At 58.0% G+C, this 21,350-nt stretch overlaps 1 protein-coding gene across 1 annotated transcript in view; it reads left to right on the top strand.

Annotated features, from left to right (window-relative positions):
• The window catches only part of TAF4 (TATA-box binding protein associated factor 4), a 49,319-nt gene extending 34,666 nt beyond the window's left edge, over nucleotides 1-14,653 (top strand). Inside the window, exons 14-15 of the mRNA XM_037060008.1 lie at nucleotides 278-397; nucleotides 13,201-14,653. Coding sequence (XP_036915903.1) covers nucleotides 278-397; nucleotides 13,201-13,368 — 288 coding nt within the window. The 3' untranslated portion in view covers nucleotides 13,369-14,653. The remainder of the gene's footprint in view (nucleotides 1-277; nucleotides 398-13,200) is intronic.
• Nucleotides 14,654-21,350: the final 6,697 nt, after the last annotated feature.

Raw genomic sequence — 21,350 nt, 5'->3', positions numbered from 1 at the left:
CAATAAGCATGTCCTCGGGTGAGGGTTAAAATTAAAGAATGTTTGCACAGGTGTTTTCCAACTTGGAATTTAGTGCTGATTTCTCATGGACTGCGTTCAGTCTTCATACTTTCTAAGTTTGCTCACATGTTCTGAGTTTTTTATGATGAGCATCTCGTGCTGTATTACTTTCCTGCTTGTAGAATGTGCTGACTGTTTAAGGAAATTGTCATTCGGGGAACTTGTGCCCGTGTGCCCGTGGCAGTGAGAAGGCTGTTCTTACCCCCTTGTCACACAGATGCAGCAGCAGGAGCTGGCGCAGATGAGGCAGCGGGACGCCAACCTCACCGCGCTGGCCGCCATCGGGCCCCGCAAAAAGCGGAAAGTGGACTCTCCGGGTCCAGGCTCGGGGACAGAGGTACAGTGGCATGTGGGGACGAGGGCTGGAGGGGACCGTGGGCCACCCGGCAGTCCCTCGGGCAGTCGGACTCTCAGGAGAGTGTGCATTCTCCCGTGTGCGGCTGCCGCTTTCCATGCAGACCCCCTAATTCGTGAGCAGCACGTGAGCTGAGTTCTTTCCATGAGAAGTTTTATGGCCATTGTTGAGTCCGGTGAAGTTTAGACGGACTTTGACAAGGAGGACATGGGGAATGCTAGTTCTCAGGAGCACGGCCTTCATGGGGTAGCTCTTCTTACTGGTGGGGACGGGGACCCATGTGGGGTCGGTCATTCCTGCACAGTGTCTGTCCGGGCCCATCAGTCTCCTCTTGTGTTCCTTGGTGTGTTTTTACGTGCTGGGAGAAACCTGACCTTAAAGGGCGTTATTTCTGCCTTCGATTGCTAGTTGTTTTGAACTGAATCACAGGAAGAGAAAACCTGGTCGCTGACAATGGCCTGTGCTGACTCGGCACTCACTGCTCCGTCCTTGAGGCCCGTGTCTGGTGGCAGCGCTGGCCCGGTGGTGACAGTGCCACCTGTGGGTGGTGGGGTCCTCGCTGTTCATTATGATAAGGGCTGTGTGTTTCTCTTTTGGTTTTGAATGATGTTTCCCTGAGTGTAAAATCCTGGGTTGACAGTCTGTTTTTCAACTCCTTTTAAATTTAAGATTTAATCTCTATATTGTTGAATGAGCCAAGCTAATTGAGATGTGTACCACTTAGTTTTACAGACCAACGACTACAAAGGGTAAGTGAATCTAGGAATTAGCCGTCCTACCCATTTTCCCTCCGTTCCTTGAACCCCTCTGTTTTACGACGGGGCTCATTCCGTTTCTAAGTGAAATTCCTGTTCCAATGCAGTTTCTCCCTGTCCCTGTCACGTGAGAGAAGGGACACCAGCTAGTGAGCTTTGCGAATCGCACCCTCGTGTTCCTAGGTCTGATAAACCGCCGCCTCCACTGCTCCAGGCGGTGGCTCCCCATCGTCTGGGTCCCAGCGGAACAGGCTGCGGATTGAATTTCCTGCCTGTGCCCGTCTGTCTCACTTCTGTCTGTTTGGATCGTCACTTAGGTTTTAGAAGTCTGTGCTGTGTTTAGACTTGGTTCTCTTGATAGGTAACCTGCCTGGGGACTTTGGACCTGTAGGACAGCATTTCCTCTCACATTTGGAATATTTTTGCCTTTATTTCTTCAAAATTCTTTTCTGTCCAGTCTTACTTTTTTCTACTGGGACTGTTAACATGCAAAGAGACATTTTGTCTCTTTTCAGACTAGATGGATAATTTTTCCTAGTTTGTCCTTGAGTTCCCCGACCACGTCTCTGGTCAGCTGTTAAGCCCCTTCAGTCAAGTTTTTATTTGCTACTGTGTTCTGTAGCTCCAGGATTTTTTACAATAATGTATTTTATTAGCCCTGGCTGGTGTAGCTCAGTGGATTGAGCACGGGCCTGCGAACCACATGATCGCAGTTCGATTCCCAGTCAGGGCACATGCCTGGGTTGCAGGTCAGTTCCCAGCAGGGGATACATGAGAAGCAACCATACATTGATATTTCTCTCCTTCCCTTCCCTTCTAAAGATAAATAAATATAATCTTAAAAATTTTTATCAATTTTGCCATTGCACTTTCCCATTTTCCCCCTTAATTCCCCTCCACCCTGCACACCACCTCCCACCCACATTCCCCCATTTAACTCATGTCCATGTGTCGTATGTTCTTTAGCTTCTATATTTCCCACACTATTCTTGCCCTTCCCCTATTTTCTCCCCACTGTCTATGCTACTTTTTCTTTTTTTTAAAAAATAAAAAAGCTTTTATTTATTTATCTTTAGAAGGGAAGGGAAGGAGAGAAGGAGAGAAATAATCAATGTATGGTTGCTTTTTTTGGTGCATCCCCTGCTGGGAACTGGCCTGCAACCCAGGCATGTGCCCTGACTGGGAATCGAACTGCGGTCTTCTGGTTCGCAGGCCCGTGCTCAATCCACTGAGCTACACCAGCCAAGGCTTATGCTACTTATTCTCTGTACCTTCTCCCCCTCTCTCCTCCTCCCACTCCCCTGTTGCTAACCCTCTATGTGATCTGCATTTCTGTGGCTCCACTCCTGTTCTAGCTCTCTGCTTAGTTTGCTTTTGTTTTAGGTGTGGCTGTTAATAACTGTGAGTTTGCTGTCCTTTCACTGTTCGTATGTTTTATCTTCTTTTTCTTAGATAAGTCCCTTTAACATTTCATATAGTAAGGGCTTGGTGATGATGAACTCCTTGAACTTGACCTTATCTGGAAGCACTTTATCGCCCTTCCATTCTAAATGACAGCTTTGCTGGATAGAGCAATCTTGGATGAAGGTCTTTGGATTTCATGACTTGGAATACTTCTTTCCAGCCCCTTCTTGCCTGTAAGGTCTCTTTTGAGAAATCAGCTGACAGTCTGATGGGAACTCCTTTGTAGGTGACTTGTCCCCTTATTTCTTGCTGCTTCTAGGATTGTCTCCTTCATTTTCATCTTGGCTAATGTAATTATGATGTGCCTTGGTGTGTTCCTTCTTGGGTCCAGCTTCTTTGGGACTCTCTGAGCTTCCTGGACTTCCTGGAAGTCTATTTCCTTTGCCAGATTAGGGAAGTTCTCCTTTGTTATTTGTTCAAATAAGTTTTCCACTTGTCGCTCTTCCTGTTCCCTTTCTGGTACCCCTATAATTCGGATGTTGGAACGTTTAAAGATGTCCTGGAGGTTCCTAAGCCTCTTCTCATGTTTTTGAATTCTTGTTTCTTCCTTCTTTTCTGTCTGGTTGTTTCTTTCTTCATTCTGGTCCATTCCATTGATTTGAGTCCCAGTTTCCTTTCCATCACTATTGGTTTCCTGTGCATCTCCCTTCATTTCAATTAGTTTAGCCTTCATATGTTCTTCTAATTTGTGACTATAATCAACCAGTTCTGTGAGCATCCTGATCACCAGTGTTTTGAATTGTGCATCTGATAGATTGGCTATCTCTTGGTCACATAAAAGTATTGGCTCTGGGGCTTTGATTTGTTCTTCCGTTTGCGCCATAATTTTTTGGTCTGGTTGCACCTGTTACATATGAGGGGCGGAGCCTTAGGTGTTCATCACATTGGGGTGACCCAAGTTGCTGGGTTGTGATGCTGTATGTTGGGGAGGGATAAGAGAGGGAACAGTGGTGCTTGCTCTGCTCTCTTTTGGATTTCGGTCCCTTCTTCCATTTCCCACAAGCAGATTGGGCCCTTCTGATGCTTGTTCCCTGGTGGGTGGGCTTGTGTATATTCTAGGACCCCGTGAGTCTCCCCAACGAACTCTCCTGTGAGGCTAGGAATCTCTCCCGTCACCTTTTCAATTGGTGCATTTTGGCTTTCTTTCCCGTCGCTGGGGCCCTGGGTTGCGTGGTCTGTCTTGCTGCCCATTTTTGCCTAGTTTATCTGTGCACGAATGTGTGTCCGCGGTCAGCCAGCCGCCTTGCGTGTCTCATTGGGTCTTCTCGTTTCCTCCCTGCACCCAGGATCTGCTAGCCCTGAGCCACTGCGCACCCAGGTCCGCTAGCCACCCCTTTTTCCTGCCATGACTGCTCTGTGCTGGCTGCCGGCTTCACCCCTTACTGGTCTGGATGAATGGTTGTTGGACTTCCCTACAGTTCAGTTTCCTGTCTGTTCTAGTAGTGTTTTTGTTTCTAAATCTTTGTTGTCCTTAATTTTGGTTGTGCGAGGAGGCACAGTATTTCCACCTACGCCTCCATCTTGGCCGGAAGTCTTCCAGGGTTTTTACTGAGGTCTTTTTATGGTTTCTGTTTCTTTGCTGAGATCCTCCGTCTGCTCACTTTTTGAGACCACATTTTCCCATTTTCTTTAAACCTGTCAATAAAAGCTGCTTAATGTCTTTGTCACGTCCAGCATGCGAACAGTCCCAGGCTCATCTCCATTGGCTGCCTTTTTCCTCAACTGTGGGCCACACGCTGCTTCGTCCCTGCGTGTCCTGTGTCCTCTGCGTGTCCTGTGTGCTGAGCGACTCTGGATCCTATCTTCCTCTGGAGAGTGTTTCAGCAGCTCTGGTTCTCGCTTCAGCGCGAGTGAGGGTCTGTGCAAAGCTCCTGGCATTGCAGAGGCCCCTCTGACCCAGCAGACTCACCTGCAGACCCTGCTTTCCCTGTCCAGGCTGCTGTCAGGTGTTGTCACGGTGGGTCTCACTTCAGAGGGTGATCCTGACTCCTGGGTGCCAGGGGTGTGATCGAGGTCCTCCCTTAGGGAGGCTGGACTCCAGGGTGTCGGTTTGTCACTCAGCAGTCATGTGCTGCTTGCGCCTGTTAGCCTCCTTTAACATCCGGTTCAGGAAGTAACTTTGTATTTAAAACTGGGGACCAGTCTGCTTGTTGACTTCTGTTTTTCTGAACCTAACTCTACCAGATGTTTTGGAATGGTTCATGGGGATACCACCGCCCAGATTCTCACATGTTGATAACTGTGCCCTTTCTATTTGAAGGTCAGTCTTGATGGCTGTGTGAGTCTGTGGCTCACATTTCTTTTCTTCAGAACCTTACATGTGTTGCTCTGCATCTGGTTTCCTGGGCCGAAGTGCTGCCGTCCAAATCTCGTGATAATTGTTTTCTGTCGTACGCCATGTGTTCTTTATGCCCAGAGAATTCTCTTTCCTCAAGCTATTGTTCTTGCTGGAGTTGCTTGTTCCGGGTTGGGTTTCTCAGTGTGGACTGTACGCCTCCAATGCACGTCAGATCCGACGGGTCAGGGACGTTTACTCAGTGACTTCTTCCGACTTCGTTTGCCTCTTCCGAGAGTCTTGTTACTCTCTTGTATCTCCTTTGCCTGGACTCGTTTTGTCTCTCTCCTTTTAAAGAAATTTGTACTTTAAGTTCTTTTCACCTTTGTAATTCCTCATGAAGATAGTATTTGTTTTGCTTATTAGCTTTGTTGTTCTTTTTAGTTTAATCTTGAATTCTTGGCTTTGTCACCTTATTTCTAAGTTTTGCCAATTCTGACTTCTGTTGTTCTTTCATGTTTGTAACTATTTCCTTAACATCTTTAGCTTGTTTTGAATGAACACATTACAATTTTCAGCTGTTTTTGGTAGTTTTGTTGTGTAGAGATGTTATTCTCCTTTTTCTCTCTTTTTCTCTAGTGTCTCTTGTTGGACTTGATTCTGATAGTTTTCAGTTGCTTGCTTTTGTAAACGTGTTTTCTTGCACTTTCAGAGGCAGTGGGGTTTGAGGGAGTCTGTGACTCGGGCAGGCTCCTCCAACACCGGCTCCGTAGAACTCAAGTGCGGGTGCTCATGCCCCGAGAGCCCGTGGCTTGGCTCCCCACCCGTGTGGACCTGCACCTTCCTCTGCCCCTGCTGTCCCCTCCTGCTCAGCCGGGTGCTCTGACAGGTCCTGCGAGGGTTCCCAGCACTGGGCTGCTGGGCGAGCGGACAGGGCCTCCCAGCTTAGCTTCCGCTCCCCAGTGAAGATCTGGCGGTGCCTAGCTCCCTCCCCCTGACTTGTCCCACGCAGTTTTGGGACACCCTTCAGGTGTGTGGCTGTTTGTGGTTCATCTTCCCTGGTTTTGTGCTCCAGATTGCTGGTTTTGGCGTCACTCTCTGGTTGCTCTGCGTTTTCTATGGGCCTTTGGCAAGAACCTAAAAAATGCTGCCCATTACGATCTCCCCAGAATATGTCCATGGACTTCTTTCCAAATGTTTTTCTTTTAAAGAAGTTTCAAACCCAGAGTTGCAGAAGTACAGTAATCCCCCATTCACTCTCAATTCTGAGCACTATCACATTTTCCTCTTCACCCTCTTGCTCTCTGCCCACCCCCGAGGACACGTGCATTCTGCGTTTACAAAGTGGGGCAAACATGGGTTTCCAGTGTGCGTATGCAAACCAGTTTATTCTTGTGTTGTTACTTGTTTGTTGCTGTATTGTTTCCATACACGCACAGTTTCTGGTACGCTGCTGCCCGTCACCCCCAAACGCCAGTACTGTCTCCTGCCTGCACCCATGCTGCCTGCCCTTCGCCCAGGCAGTCAGCGTGTCCTGCCACGGGCTGGCCCTCTCACGTGGCCCCGCTTCACTTGCGGTCCTGGCGACATCTCTCTCACTCTCCCGGGGCTAGTGCACATGCCTCGTTAATGTCCTCCACCGGACAGTGTGGGGGTTAGGCCCCAGTGCCCCACTCTGGTCACCAGCCAGGCAGCCCCCGTGCTGGCCTTCCACCCTGGTGATCTGGCCACGGTCACCCACTGTTGGCCGGGCTGTTCATTATGCTCTAGGAGCGATTGGTTTCTAGTGAGGAGACGCTGCCTGGCCGCCCGCCGCCTGGGCCCGCACACCGTGGTGGTGGCCAGGTTGGGGGTCTCCATGCCTCATCCGTCGCCCAGTGTGCTGACTTGGGGTCTCCCGTTGCGTTCAGTGGGTGGTAATCAATACTCTGGTTATTTCTAGGTTGGTCACTGGACGCTTCCGCACACTGTTTCTATATCCTTTTGCAGTGTCGCCGCACCCCTTCAGCGTGCCGTTTTTATCGGTGTGCGGCTCCAGACCCACACACCCCGCCCCGCACCGGCTGCGCCGGAGCCTGGTTCTTTCTGGACTGGACGGCCTCTCAGCCCCGGGCCTCCGTGCGCATGCGTGCCGAGCGTGCGTGCGTGCGGTATGCTGTGCGCATGCTCCTGCCCGCACTTGAAACCCGTTCTGTGGAAGTTCCGGCGCACGTTGCGCGCGGACTCCGGAGCCTCTTTCCAGTGACCTCGGCAAGAAACCGGCCTGCACTGGTTCGGGTGTGTTTGCGGACTTGACGCCGGGGTCCCCGTGTGGGGAAGCGAGCGTGGCAGGGACCGGCAGCCGGTCCCTCCTCACTGAGGGGGCGAAATGCCTGGAGAAACTGCCGCAGGAAGGACGAGGTGGCCGCTTCCCGCGGGGCCCGGCGGAGCGACGTGCGGACCGGGCCTGCGTGGGACCTCGGGGTCTGCGTAGGTGGTGCGTCAGCGGGGTCAGCGCGGGGTCCACGGTCTTCCTTCCGCGTGTCTGCCCGCACCCGGGGCTCTGTCGTCTTTAAAGAGAGGACAGGGAGACACCCGCGTCGGTGGCCGCCTTTCGGGGCGGGCCGGCGGGCCGGTGCGCAGGTCCCTCTCCCCCGTTTCCCGGGTGCAGTCGGCTCACGTCCGCACAGCGTGGCCTCCAAAGCCCCGTGAGCTGGTTGTGGACGCGTGGGGCTCCTAAGGGCTCTGTGTGCCCGACGCGGTGTTTTCTGGTGCACGTTGTTGCTCCGGGCCTGGAGAAGGTGTTTTGTAATCTGTTAACGAAGTTTTTAAAGCAGTTTCGGGAAAGTGCGTAAGTTTTCTTGTTCCCCCCCCCCCGGCCACCTGAGCCCAGCCCACCAGCTGGCGCGGGCGTCAGGGTCAGCGAGGCTGCGCTGACACCCAGCCACCCCGAGGCCGCGGTTTGCACCGAGGTCACACTCGGGGGCGTGCCCTGTGGGTCTGGGCGAGTGGGTGGTGACGTGTGTTCACGGTGACGGTGTCACACACAGCAGTCACTGCCCTGAGTCCTCTGCCCCCGCCCCCGCGTGCCTCCCCCAACGCCCAGCACCTGCCGGTCCCTCCCTATCTCCACGGCTTTGCTTTTAGTGGGGAGCACACGGGGTGCGGCCTCTCACGTTGGCGCCTTTCACTCCGTCGTGCGCGTCTCGGGCCCCTCCGCGGCTTCTCAGACTCAACAGCGCCATTCTCAGCAGCTCTGAACCTTGTCCCCGTGGCTTTCCCACCCGCAGCAGGACGTCTGGGTGGCTGCCGGGCCTGTCAATCAGGAGCCGAGCTGCAGTGAGGCCCACGTGCGGGGCGGGGCGTTCTGTGGGCGGGGCGGCCGGCTCCTCCTGTAAATACCAAGGGGCGTGGTTGCTGGGTCACGTGAGCCTGGTTGGTTTTTGTGAGAAGCCACCCAGCTGCCTCGCGCAGCAGCGCCAAAGCCCCGCCTGCTCCCCACCTGCTCCCCACCTGCTCCCCACCTGTGCCCCCCCTGCTCCCCACCGGTGGGGTCCGATCGTCCCCTCGGCTCCTCGGCTCCCTGTCCCCGGCGCTGGATGTCGTCTGTGCTCTGGGGTCCGGCCACTCTGAAGAGTGCGGTGGCTTCGAGTTTAGTTTGCGCGTCCCTGGTGACGAGCGATGGGTGCCTCGTCTTCGCTCCTTTGTCACCTGTGTGTGGTCTGCGGGGATGGGTCAGTTCAGGTCGTGGCCCACTTTAAATTGGGTGGTTTTCCTAGTGAGTTCTCAGGGTCCTTGTGGGTTGGAGTTAACGGCCTTCTCAGACGTGTCTTTGCAACTTGCCCTGGGTTGGCTCCCCACCCTCCTCTTTCCACCCACGCCCTTTTCTGGTTGCAGGGTCTTGTCCGGCCTGTGACAGTTGTTCATCCTTGTCTTTTTGGACCTTGGCACTTGGAGAGAGTACGGGGTGCTTGTTTGGTTTAGCCCCTTAGTTTGCAGTGACCTTATGTCTCCTTGTGGTCACGTCCGGGTTATGTGGTTGTGCTGGACTGTCCCAGAAGCGGTCTGTGTCCCCCTCACTTGGGTCCTGTTGGGAGCCCCGCTGCTGGTGACCACTGAGCACGTGGTTCAGGTGGGTCCTGCCGGGACTGTGTGGTGAAGTTGCGCTTCTTCTCTGTCGTCGGTGTCTCACAGGAGCCACCGGGACTGTTCAGTCTCTGCTGGAGCTGCCGGGTCGGTGTTCAGTGGTGGCGAGGGTGTTTCGGTGTGGACAGCGGCCGGCCGCTGCGTGTCCCTCTCCCAATGTGGGGGACCCCTTCTCACGTGCAGACTGTTCCTGGCTTATCTTCACTCTTCCTGCCGTCAGTCCAGGGAGCCCTGGCTTCTCCTGTCGGAGAGTCCTGCGTGGGGGACGGGTCTGGGTCCTGATGGCCCCTGCACAGGGGTCTCGCTCCCAGCCCCGCAGGCCCCTCGCACACCCCCTCATTCCCCTCAGAGCACCTGTGTTGCTGCAGGTTCATGCTTGGGTCTCAAGTTCAGTGCAAGAGTACAGGGCTCCTCCTGGCCAGCCCTCCTTCCCTCAAAGGACCCGGTTCCTGTCATCCAGTGGGTCGAATGGCTCCTTTAGTCCCAATGGCAGACAAAGGGGTTTGGACCCCCGACGTTGCTAGGAGGAGGGGTGCCGCCTGGGGTGCAAGGCCCTGTTTGCCTCCTGTGCTGTTCAGCAAGCCTGTCTAGGTGTGTCCTTGTCCAAGCCTGTCATGCCCCGCGCGCGCCGCCCCCCCCCCCCGTGAGTCACTTATTTCTCAGGTACTTTTGTCTTTTCTGTCTTCTTTCTGTGTCTTGTGTTCAGCTCTTCCTTCCTTCCATTTTTAAATATCTCCCCTCATGTTTGAGTTTCGATCGAAGGTAATTTTCTTGTTCTCGAACACTCACGTGTGTGTATAGTCGAAGGTGTCACCTCGCCGTGCAGTGTTTTCCCAGACCATGTCTCTGAGAGTGGAGTTCGCGCCTCTGACTTTGTGCTGTGGTTCTCCCGTTTGGGGTCTGTTCCGCCATCGGCGGTCGGTTGGCGCCCTCTTCTGGCAGCACGGCGCATCCGGGGGAGCCTGGCAGGAATGCTGTTGGGTTGGGCTGTGGAGAGGGCGCTTGTCTTCTGGCAGTGAGGTTCTCTTGCAGGACCTTGACCTGTCCTGCTCACCCCCAGGTTCTGAGGCTCACCCCCTCATCCTCCCATCCTGGCACCCTGCCCCCACCACCTCCCATCTGCCGTGTGGGTGCCAGGCCCGCTGAGGGTGCGCAGATGGGTGGAGGGCAGACTTCCTCGTGGTGCTTTGGGACCATCGCGCCCCCGCCCTCCACTCTTGTCCACCCTGCAGCCTGGGGTGCCGCAGACCACGCTGGGGACAAGGCTTCTGTCACTTGTCCTGTCCGCGTGGGCACCTCCCAGCCTCTGATGGAGCATTGACCACGCCGTTCACGTTTATTTCTCATTCTGCTGTGGTTTTGGGGAGACAGTGGGGGGTGCAGGGGTGGCCCACGGCAGTGAAGGTTGTTCTCTCAAGCCACATCCCTGAGTGTGTGCCTGTGACACAGTTGCGGTGCCTCAGGGTCCGTGGACTGCCTGTGCTGGTGTGAGGGTGCAGAGATAGGGGCAGATGAGCTGGGAACACAGTGTTGTGGGGGCAGGCGGGCCAGCTGGAGCCCGTGCTGGGTGACCCCGTCAGTCCGGACGTTGGAGCGGTTAGCGGTGCCTGTCACCTGGAGCCCCTTTGTAGCGCCCTGGCCACTACAGGTGTGGCGCTCACTCTCAGCGTCACGAACAGGTCCTGGTGGCCCGGTATGAGGAGGGGCAATCTTGGCCAGTTTGGCAAGATCCCCTGCTCTGGCCGCCCTGCAGACCTGCTGTGGGCTGCCTCTGTGCACCCTTCTGGGGCCCCCGTGCAACCCCCACCTCGACCTCACATTGAGTGTTGGCCACCCGTTGGCTTGACCGGAGAGGTGGGGCCCTCATCCTGGCATGTCTGCCCTGAAGAGAAGCCACCGCCTTCCCCCGTCCTTTCCTAGACCCCGCCGGGGGCAGGGGGTGCCCGGCACCCTTCCTTCCAGAGCAGGAATGACACGTCCAGGGTCACTGTGTCCACCCTAGTCCGTGCTTGTGGGACAGGACAGGACAGTACAGGACTGTGCCACTGTCCCTGGATTCTCTGTTACCTTGGGCCTCTGCTGGGGCTGCTGTGGGTTGACCTGTCCTCTGCCTTGGCCCAGGGCCTCTTGCTCAGGGGTCCCTACCCCGCAGGCTGTACCCTCTGCAGCCAGAGCACCCCAGTGTGGCAGGGAGCAGTCGCCCGTGGGATTAGAGGGCACTTGAGCATGAGGCAGGATGTCCCTGAGCACAGGTCTCTCTAGAAGTCCACAGGAACGTGGGAAACGCCGGTCGCCCCCGCTCACTGACCTCCAGAGCCTGGCCGTGCAGAGCTGGTCGGGAGGCACCCTGTCTAGCTCTGGGGCTAGTTGCCCGTCAGAATTTTTGGTGGCAACTTTGATTTTTAAAAGTTAATTGCATTGAAGCGTTTGTTTTTTTAAAAGAACTGTAGTTGACATGTAGTATTACATTAGTTTTAGGTGTATAATGTGGTTGCTCTCTGTGTGCATTACACTGACAAGACTGCCCTGTCACCACCTGTCACCAGGCAGAGTAGTGCGGCAGTGTTGACGACACTCTGTGCTGTTGGCCACACCCGGTGATCACTTCCTAACTGGAAGTGTGGCCCGGGCCCACCCTGATTGATTGCGCCTGTCCCCCTCCCTTGGTCACAAGTTTGTTCTGTGTCTGTGACTCTGGGCGTTTGTTTTGTTTTTAGAAGACACTGTTTATCTTGATTTCCAACTTTTACCACCTGTAACTTCTGGGCCTGCGGCACATGCACGCTCTTGTCCGGTTCTCAGCAGCCGAGTGGAGTTTTGAAAGTAGGGACAGCGACCGTGGCCCAGGTGGGCAGTGTCAGAGATGCGGCCCCTCATGGAGGCGGTGCCTCTGCTTCCCCGGCTCAGGGTGAGCTCCGGGAGCTCCAGCCCTGTCTGCACTGCGGGGGGAGCCGAAGCCCCTGTCTGAAACTGGCCTCGGCTCCACTGCTGGCTGCCAGCTGCCTGTGGGGCTGGCCTGTTCCTTCTCTGAGCTACTTGTTTTCATTGCAGCCTTTCCAGGCCCGCCTGAATCTGCCCTTGGGGCGCTGTGGGCACTCGGGAGAACTGCCCAGGAAGCCCAGGTAGTTCTTTCAGATGAGGAAGAGCAGTCACCAGAGGCCCCGGGGCCTTGGGTGGCTGGGGGTCTGAGGGGCCTGCAGAGAGTAAGTTTTGTGGAAGTCACACCTGAGATACACAGGTCCCCCAGGCCCCTGGGCCAGGCCCAGCCTTGCCTGCCACCTGCTGGCCACCTGCAGCACTGCAGCCTCGTCCCTCTGCTCCTAACTTGAACCTTGAGAAAATGCTGTGAAAATACACCTTGGTTTTGTGCTTAAAATGTGCACGGGCAACTTCAGCCATCAGGTGCAGGCATTCCATTTTCATTCCACTTGGGAAAACGAAGGCCATCCAGTCGGGGGCAGGTGGCCCTCGCCGGGGTCCAGTGGAGGTGGTGTGTGCTGAGACCACAGGCTGCTGCCGCCGAGCGCCGCCCGGATGGTTGTGGGAGGCCTGGGCTCCCCTCTGAGCCCGGAGACCCCGACCTCCCCGGCCCAAGGTGTGGGCCTGAGCCCGCTCAGGCCAGCAGCGAGGCCCCTTCTTGTCCACGGGGACCTGTCGTGCCCACAGAGTGCCTCGCCAGGCCGGCTGACACGCGGCTTCTCTGGTTCTGGAATGCCGCCTGTGTGGCCTTGGGAATGTGCCCTTGTCATTGGAGGAGGGACTGGATGGCTGGCCCCAGGCGTCGCCCTTGCCTGAGCCCTGCCCGCCTGGGGGTCGCAGTCACTGGCTCTGAGCCCAGCAGGAGCCACCTCCTCTCTCCTCAGGCTGCGGGGCTGGGGCCTGAGCTGTGGGGAGCAAGTGCCGGAGCAAGTGCCCTAGCACCCGGCCCTGCAGGTCCGCGGGGTGCTTGTCCCTGCCTCGCACCCTGTGGGCTTGGTGGAGCGCTTCAGTGTGGTGGGGGGCTGCGGGTCGCCGCCTCCACCGTCGGGGCTCCTGCGGACACCAGGGGAGCCTGGGTATCCCCAGGCGTGCCCTCTGGGGTCTCACGGGGCCCTGCCTTTCCTTCCGCCCTTAGTCCTGCCCACCTCTGCGCCCACTGACTCGGCTGTCTTCTTTCTCATCACCAGGGCTCGGGCCCCGGCTCGGCGGTCCCAGGCAGCTCCGGTGTGGGCGCCCCCCGGCAGTTCACACGGCAAAGGATCACGCGGGTCAACCTCAGGGACCTCATATTCTGTCTAGAGAATGAGCGTGAGACAAGCCATTCACTGCTGCTCTACAAAGCGCTCCTCAAGTAGCACAGGACGGGCGCGTCTCCACGGAGGCGCCTGGGGACGGTTTTATACATTTGCAGAGTACGCCTTTTTGTAACACGCAAACGGGATATTGTTTCAAAAACAGCCACCTCTTTGCAATGGAACCGTTTTATATTCCTGTTTCTAAGTCAACTCTTCACTCGGAGGAAAACCTGTTTCTGTGACAAAGAACACAGAAGCCCACGGGCGCTCTTAAATACGGACCGTTAAACCCGAACTCACCCTTGATTGAGTGGCCTTCTTGCCAAACAAGCCATATATAAAACTGACCGAACCGTTTAGCAAATAATTAGCTGCCCGCTGTCAGCTCCTAGCGGTTTCGACATTATTTGTGCGTTTGGTTTTAGTTCGACCCCACTTCCCGCGTAGGTGTGTGTCTGCAAGCCGATGACCTCATTTCATTTATTTTATTTTGTATTCGTCAGTTGGCAAAGCAAACTGATTTTAGACTATTTATCTGCCCCCTCCCCGACTTTGTCCGAGTTCTCGAGGGACACGATCCCGCGTGGCTGCCGCGGGCCAGCCCCTGCCCTGCCTGGCCGAGCGCGCCCCGCGGCTCCTGACCCTGAGTGTGCGGTCGGCATCTGTACAAATGCATTTTATTTGCTATAGTTTGTAAAGCTGTAAAGTTAAAAAGAGATGAAAACCTTTTCAGCATAAATATATTTTACTTGCACTGTGTTTTTTAGCTAAAAGTGAAAACTTAGATGAAATAAAATCAAAGTTGAGAAGAATCATCAAAAGACTGTTTCTCAGTGTGAATCAAGTGTTGAAAAATGGTCGGTGTATTTTGTCAGTAATTGTACATAATTTTTGGCACATGACATGAAATGGCTATGTAAACAGACGAGAATTATTTTGCTAAGAGACTGTACGTGAGCCGTGGGCCCCTCTACAGACGTCCAGAGCAAAGCCCCTTCTTTGTACCTATTTTTTTATTACAAATATACTAATTGGTTCTTTATATTTTCAGAGGTTATTGTATTAAATTGTCTATCGATAGTACTTTTATGACTGTAAATACCTGGGCTTTCTCCGTGGGAGCCCCACGGCGGACTTTGGTTCGCGTGAGTGTGAGCCGAGTGGTCAGTGTTTTTTACCAACACCTGAGAACTGTTACACCTTTTATTTTGTCTTTTAGGAAATCCCGTCTTTCCATTTTTTCATGTAAATTTTGCACAGTTACTTGTTCATATGTAAATATTTTACTTTCAGAAAATGAAGTTTTTAATTGCTATTGTTTTATATAGGGTTGAAAGAAAATTAACTCCTTTATTAAAAACAAATTTATCTGTACCTGCTTTGCTTGTCTGTCCCAATTCTCGGTCCCGCTGCCGGGCCGCCGCTCTGGCTCTGCCACGGTGCTAGAGTCGGTGTCCGACACCTGGTGGCTCCGACGCCTGGTGGTTCCAGCACCCGCAGTGGCACCCTCTCACCCCAGGGGTGGGCAGGATGTCCCGCCTCCGAGGAAGGCCTGGCGGGCAGCCAGCCCAAGGGCCGCAGCAGAGCTCACACCCGGCGTGCGCTCCCCATCTGGGCCACCCTGCCAGAAGTGGACGGATCTGCGCCGTGTGGACCCTGGGGCTCCGTCCGAGCAGGTGAGCCAGGGCCCTGCCGGGCGAGGCCAGGTGAGGTGCCCGGTAGGGCCTGGTGGCCCCGGCCTGATGTGACCCCACCACGATGTGTGAGGTGGGGTCTCCGGGCTGCCCAGCGCCGTCTGTCCGTGAGGGTTCAGGTCCCCGGTTGGACTGCAGCTCCTCGGGCTCCACTGGGCCCAGCCACCTGAACCCACAGCAGCCCGCCGCCTGCAGGGCTCCGGGTGTTGGCGTAGCTGGAGGGGTGTCCGGTTTCACGTGAACTAGGGTGATGCTCTCCAGCAAAGCGTGGGGTTCTGAACAGGTGTTCAGAGCAGGGGTGATGCTCTCCAGCAAAGCATGGGGCCCCGGACAGGTGTGGCTCATCGGTCCTGGGGCCAGCTGTCTCGGGTCCTGGCATGGCAGGGTTGTGGGGGATGGTCAGGCTCAGCAGGGGCACAGAGGCAGGATCCCTGAGGCCACCCGGGGGTGACAGCTCACCTTGGGGGAGGGCCACAGGGTGGCATGCAGGGAGGAGAGCGGACTTTGCATGGGTGGGGGCTGCGGAGGGCCCGGGCACAGGAGCCTGGGCAGGTGGGGTGTGTCGGGGCCAGCACTCGGGACACCCAGGAGAGGTGGGAGGCTTGAGCAGGCGAGGGTGGGGTATGTGGAGGTGGGGGGTGGGGATGCACGTCCCCTCTTGGGGCTGCCCAGCTCTTCCCACTAGGGGAGGAGTGTGTGGGGTGAGAGTCGGCACCCTGCCCTCCAAGGGACGAGCCCGGCTGCCTGGCAGCAGCCCCTCACACCCCCAGAGCCCTGGTCCCGGACTTGGGGCTCTCCCACGAGAGCCCAGGCCCGGGTTTTTTTGCTGGTGGGGACAGAGAAGGGCGGGTGGTGGTAAAATCCCTTGATTTTTTAAATGTTGGCGATTGTGGTTGGTTGAAAAACGGCCCCCAGAAGAAAGCAGGTCCCAATCCCAGGAGCCCGTGGCATGATCGAATTTGAAAAAGGGTCCCTGGGTGGGATGCAGTGAAGGGTCTCGAGATGAGCTCATAGTCTCTTGCCTGGGAGGGCCCTAAATCTAGGGACAGGCGTCCCTAAGAGGGGAGGCAGAGGGGATTAGAGAAGCCAGGCAAAGGCTGTGGCAGAGATCGGGACCGTGCAGTCAGAAGGCCAGGCCTGGGCCACTGGGCGTTGCGCCAGCTGGACACCGGTCTCGGAGTGCCGGCCCCCAGATGTCAGCCGCCAGCAGGTCCTCCTCTCAGCAATGCAGGAAACTCGCCCAGCAGCGTTCAAGGTGAGCTGCAGAGGTCACATGCGGTGGAGGCGGGCTGTCTGGGGCCGTCCGTGGGAGAGCCCTCGCCTGGCGCTGGCGTCACGTGGCTCTGTGGCGTGGCCCGAGGCAGCCCAGGAGCAGGGCTTTTCTTGGCTGGTCACGGCCCAGGAGGCAGCCTCCCGGCAGGCCCAGCTGACCCTGTGTCCCACACCAGCCTCAGTTTCCGTGGCAACCATTCCTAACTGTAAAAGGGAGGAAAAGTCAGGCGGTGGGAGGCAAAGTTCCCCTCTTGGCTTCAGGTGCAGCGAGCTCACTCTCCTGTTTGGTTCCTCAGTCAGTGTGCTTCTGGAAGTTTCTCTTCCTCTCCTCCCTGCATCACTGGCAGAGTCCCTTTGTGGGGACTGAGGCCCTTGGGACTCCTCCCCGCCTGCCCTTCCCCAGCTGCTTCCCGTGACCGTGGAAACTGAGAGGCCAGTGGTCAGGAGCCAGGCCAGGCCCTGCCAGGAGGCAGAGACAGACCGAGGGACTGGTCCAGTTACAGCACGTGACCGTCAAACAGCTCAGTGGTTCCAAGGGATCTAGGAGCGGGGTTCTGAGGGCCACGGGGGTCTGGGTGGGACAGCTTCTCCCGCAGAGAAGTCTGGGGGCTTGGCCCCCTGAAGGCCTCCCAGTCTTGCAACAGGCAGTCCCCCAGCCAGAGCCTCCGCATCGCCTGCTCAGCAAGGGTGGGCCGGGCCTCACCCCCCGCCCCCCCCTGCCCCCCCCGTCCCCTCCAGTTCCCGTCCAGCTGAACTTCCAAGCTGACGGTTTACTCCTCCACAGGCAGAAGGTGCCACACAGCTGCAGGGCCAGCACCTCGGACAGCGCCCTGCACCCCCCCCCCCCCCCAGNGCCCTGCCCCCCCCCCCCCCCCAGGCCCGGATGGGCACCAGTGAGTGTGTGGGGCTGAGTGGGTGGGAGTTGGGGGGGCCCTGCAGGGGGCTGACAGAGCCTGTGGGCTGGGAGGGGGTTGGTGAGGAAGGTGGCCTGAAGTCTGCCGTGTGTGTGGCTGGTCCCTGGGCCACCCTGCTTCGTGGGCACCAGGGCCTTGCGCCCAGACTGTTGTCCTGGGGCCCCCTTCTGGCAAGGCCCAGTGCCAACCAGGATGATTTAATGCTCGTGAGGCCATGGGCCCCCAAAGTGCCTCTGATTCTGATGCTACTCCCAAGGGCTGAGTCAGGACGAGGGTCCTGCCACCAGGCCCCAGGAGGTGGGGGCTGGGCCGCTGGGGCAGCCAGGGCAGTGGGAGTGGGGGTCTCTTGGGTGGCCCAGGGTAGACCTTTTGGCGAGCCCTTGGGCTTGGATCCTGCCTACGGAGGGGCTGGCAGGATGGGACCACTCGTCCTGCCCCCATTCAGGGACCAAGGGACAGGCCAGGGCCCCTCCCTCACCCACGAGGCTGCTTCAGACGAGGACTGGAGGGTGGAGGGAGACCCCCAGGTGTGCCCTGCACAGCCTTCGGTGCCGTGGGGCTGGCCCACTGAGGCAGGGGACTGCATTTCCGCCCGTGTGTCCTGGGGGCTGCCATGAGAGCCCCGTGAGCCAGGTGCCCCGTGTGTGGCGTGTTCCTGGGGACAGTGGCCCCGCGAGTCAGAGTGTGGTCAGAGCGTGGCTTGTATTGCTGTTATAATATGCTGTGTCCAGGCTTCCAGTGCTGGCAGGTATGTGACAGCGGCCCCGCACCCAGCCCCGAGGTGTCGCCTCCGAGGGACATTGCCAAGCCCTATCCTGCCTCTGTCACCGGCCCCCAGCCTGGCCTGGGCTGTCAGGGTCTGGGCAGCTTCGGGGCACCAGAGACTTGAGCTGCTGGGCAGGTGGAGGGAGGGCCCTGCACACCTGCGGGAGCAGCTTCCCAGGCCTGGTGTGGACGGGCCGGGAGGTGGGTGCCTGCCAGGAGCCGAGAGGCGGGGGCCGCGCTGTGTGTCCCCCAGTTAGGAGTCAGAGTAGAAGCTCACATCTCTCTTAAGCGAAGCAGCTCCCAGGTTGGACACACCAGGCCTGGGGTGACGGTGTCCACCTGCCGGCAGCGGCCACCTGTGTCTCTGTGGGAGGGGACAGTCACCATGGCACCCTGACCTGAGCCACGGGGGCTTCTTGCTTGGTCCCAAGTCTCATGTGTCCCGGTCCCCCGGGACAGCTCCAGGTCTGCCGGGCGGCTCTCGGGGTGAGGGGCAGCCCCTTGGCCTCTCTGCTCGGGTGCTCTGTGGGGCTAGCACCCTGGGTGGCTGGGGCGGGGGTGCTCTGCAGTGTGGCTCCGCCTGTGGCTTCAACTCAGGCCAGGGGTCAAGGGCAAGCTGGGTCATACTGACCAGGCATGGCCAGGCAGAGAGTTTCCAAGGACAGCTGAGCCTGGGGTGGGGGTGGATGGGCCTGAATCGGGGTTCGCAGCCTGGGGTGAGGGGGAGCCTGAGGGTTGTAAGTTTGACCCAGGTTTCCACGGTCTCACGAAGGCTCGCCTGTCGGGTAGGGCGGGGACATGTGTGCGTCGTCCCACAGTCTGTTAACCTTGCGTTGGACTAAGAATGCTTACTTGCCGAGACACAGGGCGCGTGGGCTTTCTTCCGCGTGCTTTCCCTGGGCCTCCCAGGGGTGAGGGGTCTGCCTGTGTCCCCCTCTGCGCTCGCGGGGCCCAGGGCCGGGCCCTGGGTGGAGCAGATGCTCAGGACCCTGTGCCCAGTGACGGTGCTGCCGTGGATGCCAAGCACCACTGTGCTCATCCGCCCCGCTGCCCTGAGCGCGGCTGGCTTCTGAACCCGGGACAAAACAAGGCAGGCGAGACTGGCTGCTTCGAAGGGGACTTTATTTACTCCTCAGAGCCGCGTGCCGGGGCCGCCCCGTGCCGGACTCGCACCCCGCAGGGCCTGCCTCCCTCGGAACCGAGACCGACGCTGGGCACTGAAAACACATGGAAAACATTGATGCGCTTCCCTTTTTTCGTTTTTTCTTTTTTCTTTTTTGGTACAAAATGATACAAACAACAATACAAAATAGTTGTGCTGTGGACGTTTACAAAAGAAGTCGAACGTCTCTCTCGTGGCGCGGGACGCGGCGTTGCGGCGGGAACACATCACACTCCAGAACCCCTCCCGCAGCAGCCACGGTCATGCGGGCTGCTGCGCGTGTTGTCCATTTCCAAAAGAAACATGCAAAAAAAAACCCCGCGTGGATAAGGACAGAAAGGAAAAGCAGAACACGTCCCAGGTACAGGCACGGGCGCAGGTCCTCGGCCCCGCCAGCCGCCCCGCCTGCGTCACGGGCGTGAACCCCGTTGCCTGACACCTGTGCTGCAGGGGCTTGTCACGCTTTCCGCGTCATTCCTGTCATTCCATGGACCTCAGAGAGAGCGGAGCTGTCCTCTCCAGGGGCCGAGTGCTGGCTGGGGCTCCTACTAGGGACGCTGAGGCAGCTCTGGGCCTGACAAGTGGCCGTTACCCTGACACTGGGGATTTGCCAGACACCAGATGGAGACCTGCTTGGCAGACAGCGAGGCCCTGGCCAGGGCGGGCGCTGACGAAGGCCGGGGCCTCCTGACACGCCACCCTGCGGCGCAAGACCTTCCCGCTCCCAGAACAAGCCCCCGAGGGGAGCCACACCTCAGCCTGGCTGTGCACCGCCGCCCCTGCTGGGCCTCTGCGACCGGTGGGTCCCGGGCTGGGGTGCGTGTCTACAAGCTACATGGGAGACGTTTGACACTGTACGCTTAGCTAATGCCAACGCGTTGGCTTTGGAACAGAGTTCCGGCGTGGATCTGGGAGCGGGTGGGTGCCGTCCTCCTCTGGCCCTGGGGCCTGCGGGGTGGGAGTCAGCAGGTACAGCTGTCTGGGAGCAGGGAGGGCACGGGCGGGCACCTGTCCGTGTCCCCAGTGGGCTGCTGTAGCCTCAGCCCAAGGGAACCAGGCCCCTGGCAGTGACGAGAGGCAGAGGAGGGGAAGGAGTGGAGGAGCTTGTGAAGTGACATCTCCGTTTCCGTCCCTGCTCTCTGCAGACTCAGCAGAGGGGCAGTGAGGGGTCGGAGGGCAAGGGCTGCCGAGTCCTGGCCAGGCGGGGCACAGCCGTCCCTGAGGTGAGTGAGTGGCAGCCCAGGAGGCCTTAGGATTTCAGAGAGAAGGGCCCACAGCCACCGGCTCCTGAGCCAGGTGCACACTTGGAGCTGCGCCTGGAGGGTGAGCCGGCCCCAAACAACGGAAACTGGACAGCAGCTCCCTTCCCCCTGCCCGGACCCCCAGCACACTCTCCCCTGGATACGCCCCAGACACGCCCAGGCCTTGGGACTGCTCTCCACCTGACGATTTGCATAGCACAGCTTAGGGCTGTGGGGGCCCCGGGCCCCTCCTCTGGGCAGGGAGCCCGGACACGCAGCAGGTGACACAGTGACCTGCCCGCACCCCGGGCAGCCACGCCCAGGGGCAGAGTGGACAGAACCCGCTGCAACCCAGCTCTGGGTGAGCAGGTAGAGCTGGTGGTGGGTCTGGTTTGGGGGAGAACCCTGACGTCCAGTGGGGACACCCGTGTGCCTTGCTCGCCCACACCCTTGCTCAAGTTCACCTCAAGGCCAGAGCTGTTTAGGAAAGAGGCTGACGGTGGAACAGGGACAGGCCATGGGAGGGGTAGCGGCCCCGGAACCCCCAGGGGAGCAGGGGGACACTTGCCCCCAGGAGCAGGCTGGCTTCCTTGTCCTTCGTGACCTGGGACTCCCCTGGCCCAGGGGGCTCCGATGCTGAGTCCTGCCTCGGCCAGTGGCACCCGTCCCCCTTCCTTGGGGACCCTGAGTGGACCAGGTACAAGGACCGCCCCTTGAGGGTGCCCCCTCCTGCGTCCTGCTGGCCAGAGGCACCTTCAGGCCCAGGCACACCCTGGTGCTGCTGTGCACCCAGAGCAGGATCCGACGGCAGCAGGGTCCCCCAGGGGTCCCGGGGACACAGCTTGTCGCTGTCTGTCCTGTGGAACTGCCCGGCCTAGCCCTGGAGGGAGTCCAACCGGCACCCACAGGGCAGGTCTGGCTCCGGGCCCTGAGCTGGGAGCCCTCCGCGGCCACTCAGTGCCGCGCGGGGTCCAGGGGCTGCCGTCCCCAGCAG

This window comes from Sturnira hondurensis, unplaced genomic scaffold, assembly GCF_014824575.4.
Source record: "Sturnira hondurensis isolate 20B ecotype Veracruz unplaced genomic scaffold, ASM1482457v3 Scaffold0011378, whole genome shotgun sequence".
NCBI lineage: Eukaryota > Metazoa > Chordata > Mammalia > Chiroptera > Phyllostomidae > Sturnira > Sturnira hondurensis.
Note: the sequence above shows the minus strand (reverse complement) of the source record. Positions and strands in the feature narration are given on the sequence as shown.